Source organism: Rutidosis leptorrhynchoides, chromosome 4 (assembly GCF_046630445.1).
Source record: "Rutidosis leptorrhynchoides isolate AG116_Rl617_1_P2 chromosome 4, CSIRO_AGI_Rlap_v1, whole genome shotgun sequence".
NCBI lineage: Eukaryota > Viridiplantae > Streptophyta > Magnoliopsida > Asterales > Asteraceae > Rutidosis > Rutidosis leptorrhynchoides.
Window position 1 is genome coordinate 96,099,619 of NC_092336.1, and position 4,849 is coordinate 96,104,467.

Here is a 4,849-nt window from a genome sequence, read left to right on the forward strand (position 1 = left end):
ACTCTTATTAAGTCGGTGTTGATAGTCTTCCGTTGTACTACTTCTCATTCTTCTGTGCCCCGCTATGTGTGATTAAAAATCTTGAGTGTGTAAGGCATTCTTTTTTTTGGGGGCAAGTCGGGGGGAAATAAACCAAAAATTCCATGGGTAAATGGGATGTTATCCAATTACCTTATGGGGAGGGTAGGTTAAACTTGGGCACTTTAAAAGGCAAAAACATGGCCTTGATTGGCAAGTGGTGGTGGAGGTTTAAAACCGAAACCACCTCCTTGTGGGTCAAGGTCATTTCGAGTATTTATGGTCCTTCGGGTAGGCTTTTTGTTGGCGTCCCTTTCCATAGCGACTACTACAAGTCGGTATGGATTGATATTTTAAAAAACGGTGATAACATTTATGAGATTGGTGTTCCTTTTCGAAATTTGTTTGCTAAAGTTCTAGGTGATGGTGGATCTACTTCTTTTTGGAATAACCCTTGGATTGGGAACGATGTTTTAAAAGACAAGTTCAAACGGCTTTGGAGACTTGATACGGAAGCTAGTGCTTTGGTCAAAGATCGTGTCATTTGGAACGGTTCAAATTGGGTGGGTAATTGGTCTTGGGTTCGAGAGCCGTCCGGATGTGCGGGGGGAGAGCTACAAAGTTTATCCGAATTGATCAAAGATGTGGTGTTAAATGCGGAAAAGAAAGACTCTTGGAGGTGGACACTGAGTAGTAATGGGGTCTTCACAACAAGTGGTCTTGCTACTTTGATTAACTCGCGACTTCTCACGTCAAGCAACATGAATGGTGAGACGCTTCACAACAATCTTGTCCCAAAAAGTGGAGGTTTTTGTGTGGAGAGCAAAGAAACTACGACTTCCCGTTCTTGTAGAGCTCGATAAAAGAGGGATTGATCTTAATTCTGTTCGTTGCCCTTTATGTGATGACGACATTGAAACGGTAAATCACTCTCTAATCCATTGTAAGCATGCTTTTGATGTTTGGTGCAAAGTTTTCGACAGGTGGGGAAGGGATGGGATTCCATTTATCAGTGTGGGGGACTTGTTCATGGACTCGGGTTAAGCTACTTCAATGTGGGGAAAGTTATTTGGCAAGCGATGGCGTGGACATGTGCTTACTTAATTTGGAAAAACCGTAATCAAAAGGTGTTTTCTAATAAATGTTGGAACACTCCGGTCGCCTTAAATATAATTCAAGTTACAAGCTTCGATTGGATGCGAAAAGATGCAAAGGAAAAGTTATCGTATGGCACAATTGGATACATAACCCTCAAAGCCTTATTGTTTGAAGCTAGTTATTAGACGTTGCGTTTCCTACTGTCAATAATTTGTCTAGTAGGTTATCGAATTTAATGTGATCAAATTCATTGAGTTTAGGTGACCATGTGTAGCCTCTGATGTTTTAGGCTTTTTTATTTTGAGTTTCATGGCCACTGTTCTTAGTTGTGGTAATTTGGTCATGAATCTTGTGTGTACTGTAATGTATTTTTGTCTATATGAAATAAATTGCATTTCAAAAAAAAAAAAAAAAAAAAAAAAAAAAAAACTCCTTACCGTGTATGGTTTAATAGGCCTTTGAGTCACACACTATAATTAGTGTGTGTTCAACAGTAATATAGTATCGAATCAAGCAAGCTTGTAATACAAATGTTCAACATAAATCTATCGATTCATAACTCTATATTTTGTTTGTTTTTTTTTTTTACGGCGGTTAAGAGTCACTAACGGGGTCCGAAAGCGATGTCGGAGCCCACTCACCCGATCATTTCCTTGATGGAACAATGATGTAAATCTGTTACATGGCACATAATGTATTGAGATTTGCCACCTTTTAGGATCTAAATTAGTGTAAGTTGTGACTGAAATGTCCGAAATACGCATACATATCTTTCACCCTTTGGGTCCATTGGTGATGTCAACTTTTTACTAGTCAAATGTTTTCATCTCCATTTGTTATCGTCGTCTTACATTTTCCGGACTGTTGTCATCGCTTTCCAATTACAATTTTCTTGTTTTCTGTAGCGATCATAATCATAAGATAATTGACTGAAGCAACTAACCATTGCTGCTATATTTAGCCATTTAGTATTGGTTTTGGTTTGGTTATGTAGCTGAGTAACAGATTTTTGGATGCAAACCCTGATTTAACCCGACGAGAATGACACTTAAACATATCTATGTGAACCCAAAATTCGAATGCTTAATAGGGTTAATTATAACCCCAGCTAACCGGCTTGAATATCAAATATCATAGTCAGGAATATCTTATTAGTTAATTGTTTTAGCTTTAGGGGACGTTAGATATGGTAACAAAGTCATAGCCTCTCATGAATTTATCCACTGCTTTAGCTTCGAAGACCTTACACTACTTTGGTTACTTTAATGTCCTTTACTATAAATCGCTATGATGAGTTATCGATTTTAGTATGAAGAAACATCATCATACAATCGGTAAAACTGACATCGACCTTAATCTCAGATTCAGTCTTCAATATTTAATATAAAGACAAATGTGATTAAAGAAGTTCAAGCAAAAACCTTTAAAAAAACATATTCAAATTTTGGTTGCTTAAACATAAACAAATGTGATTACCAGAAAACTCTAACAAGTGCAACCAATTTTATATTTATATATGTATATTCAATATTCAATTAATCATTAAGGGTAAAAATTAAAAAGAATCAAATTTACTCAATTAACAATTATATTCCCTCAATTGTATGATCGTGATCATCTTAATCAAATAAATTCATGATCACATTGTACAATATACAATTACATCACCTCCTATATGTTGGTGATTTTAGCATGATCCAACATACATTTTAGGGATTGGATTACTAACTTGAAAGTGTTTTCGAACCATTGATACGTTACACGAATTCGGAGAGTGTGGAGTACACGTTCGTAAAACGTGAGGTGGTTTGAGGTTTCCTTTGGGCTTGGAAATGATATTTGGAACTTAAGAAATGCGAAACGGGACTTGAAAATGCCATTCGAATGAAAAACCTTGAGTTTGGAAAATTGGAGTGCTGGCCAGGCTTAGCCCGCGGCGCGGCTCAGCCACCCGCGGCGCGGCCTAAGGCACAAAATCCATGTCTAGACTTTTGGCATTTTCAAGTGTTTTTCTTTTGTTAGCCCGCGGCGCGGCTCAAGGGCCCGCGGCGCGGCTTAATACATGGGTCGCTGAAAAGGTGTCTTTTCATCCAAAAGTCACATTTCGAACCGCAAACGTTTTGGGGTTGTTCCAGGGTATTTTAACTCCGTTTTTTCATGTTTTTAGACCATTTTAAGTCTAAATACATAAATGAAAACATCCAAGCAACTAGTGGGCATGAATCAAAGGTTGTGATTCTTCATCAAACCTTTTGACCCATTATAAATACACATTTGGTGTATTTGAAAAAGGTTCCATATTTTTAACCTTTTTACACACACTTTCATTTCATACAATTAGAAGATAATCTCTGCAATAATTTTGATTGTTTTCTTTTAGCCAAGACAACAATCTAGTCTTTGTCTTATCCCAATCGAAACTTCGTGTAACCCGTGGCTAATTGGGTCAAAATATTCGATTAGGAAAGTGTACACACGATTCAAAGATCAATCCGGAGTCGGTTCCGTTTCAGGCACGAAGATTACTTACAATCCAAGTTCATAACATTCTAATCGAATACTAGATCACCATGTCCGGTGAAACGGTAAAGGAAATGACTTCAAGGTTTGCAAAATTGGAAAGGTTTGAAGGGGCAGATTTCAGGAGATGGCAAAAGAAGATGAAGTTTCTTTTGACTTCATTAAAGTTGCTGTATGTTTTGTCCACTCAAAGGCCCGTTGAATCGGATGAAGAGACCATGGAAAATGCCCGGTTAAGGAGCAAATGGGACAATGATGACTTGCTGTGTCGTGGCCACATTCTAAATGGTATGTCCGATGTTTTATTTGATGTTTACAATTCGGTTGAATCGGCCAAGGAACTTTGGGACAAATTGGAGGCCAAGTATATGGCCGAGGATGCGTCTAGCAAGAAATTCCTTGTTAGTAATTTCAACAATTACAAAATTGTTGATACTAGGCCCATCATGGAACAATTCCATGAGATCCTTAGGATCTTGGGGCAATTTACCCAACACAACATAAGTGTGGATGAAACTTTCACGGTTTCATCCATCATTGACAAATTGCCACCTTCATGGCAAGATTTCAAACACACACTCAAACACAATAAGGAAGAGATGAATTTGAATGAGTTGGGAAGTCACTTGAGAATTGAGGAATCAATTCGGGCACTAGATAGTGGCAAGGGAAAGGGTAAAGAGGTGGGATCTTCTTCAATCAACATGATTGAAGATAAATCTCATGGAAATAAATACAACAAGAAATCTAACAACAAGAAGCGAAAGTCTGAAAACAACAAGAATACGTCCAATAAGAAGGACAAGAAGTCTTGTTAGAGATGTGGCAAACCCGGTCACTTTAAGCGGGATTGCAAAGTCAAGATGGTAGAAGGAGCAAGCACATCTGGTGCGGGCCAAGGATCAAAGGATCCTACTCCTAATCAAGGTCAAAATTCTGACTTTGTGACTATTCCAATTAAGAATTATGTTTCGCATATTTCTGATGCATTCTATGTACAGGATGATACAATTGGATGGTGGGTAGATGCGGGTGCAATATAACAACCCTCATATTTCCATACCTGAATTGACTAATTTGACTATAGGGTTGTTATCCATACGTAATATATAATTAAATTCGACGTTGATCAAATATTTATTTTTAGTTGACACGTTCTGTTAACTAAAGTTTACACTAATTATATAAAATAACTTTAGTTAATATTAATGCG

General features: G+C 37.6%; 1 protein-coding gene across 1 annotated transcript; it reads left to right on the forward strand.

Annotated features, from left to right (window-relative positions):
* Positions 1-218: 218 nt before the first annotated feature.
* LOC139840836 (uncharacterized) lies at positions 219-1,301 on the forward strand. Its single transcript, XM_071831079.1, has 3 exons — positions 219-825; positions 872-939; positions 1,002-1,301. Exons 1-3 carry the CDS (start codon positions 219-221, stop codon positions 1,299-1,301), a joined length of 975 nt encoding a protein of 324 aa, XP_071687180.1.
* Positions 1,302-4,849: the final 3,548 nt, after the last annotated feature.

Bases quoted from the DNA above. Each gene is read 5' to 3' on its own strand.
- LOC139840836 (XM_071831079.1), top strand. From the start codon at position 219: ATGGCCTTGATTGGCAAGTGGTGGTGGAGGTTTAAAACCGAAACCACC. The intron at 826-871 runs GTTTTTGTGTGG...CCGTTCTTGTAG, and splicing joins TCTTGTCCCAAAAAGTGGAG to AGCTCGATAAAAGAGGGATT. The intron at 940-1,001 runs GTAAATCACTCT...AGTTTTCGACAG, and splicing joins GTGATGACGACATTGAAACG to GTGGGGAAGGGATGGGATTC.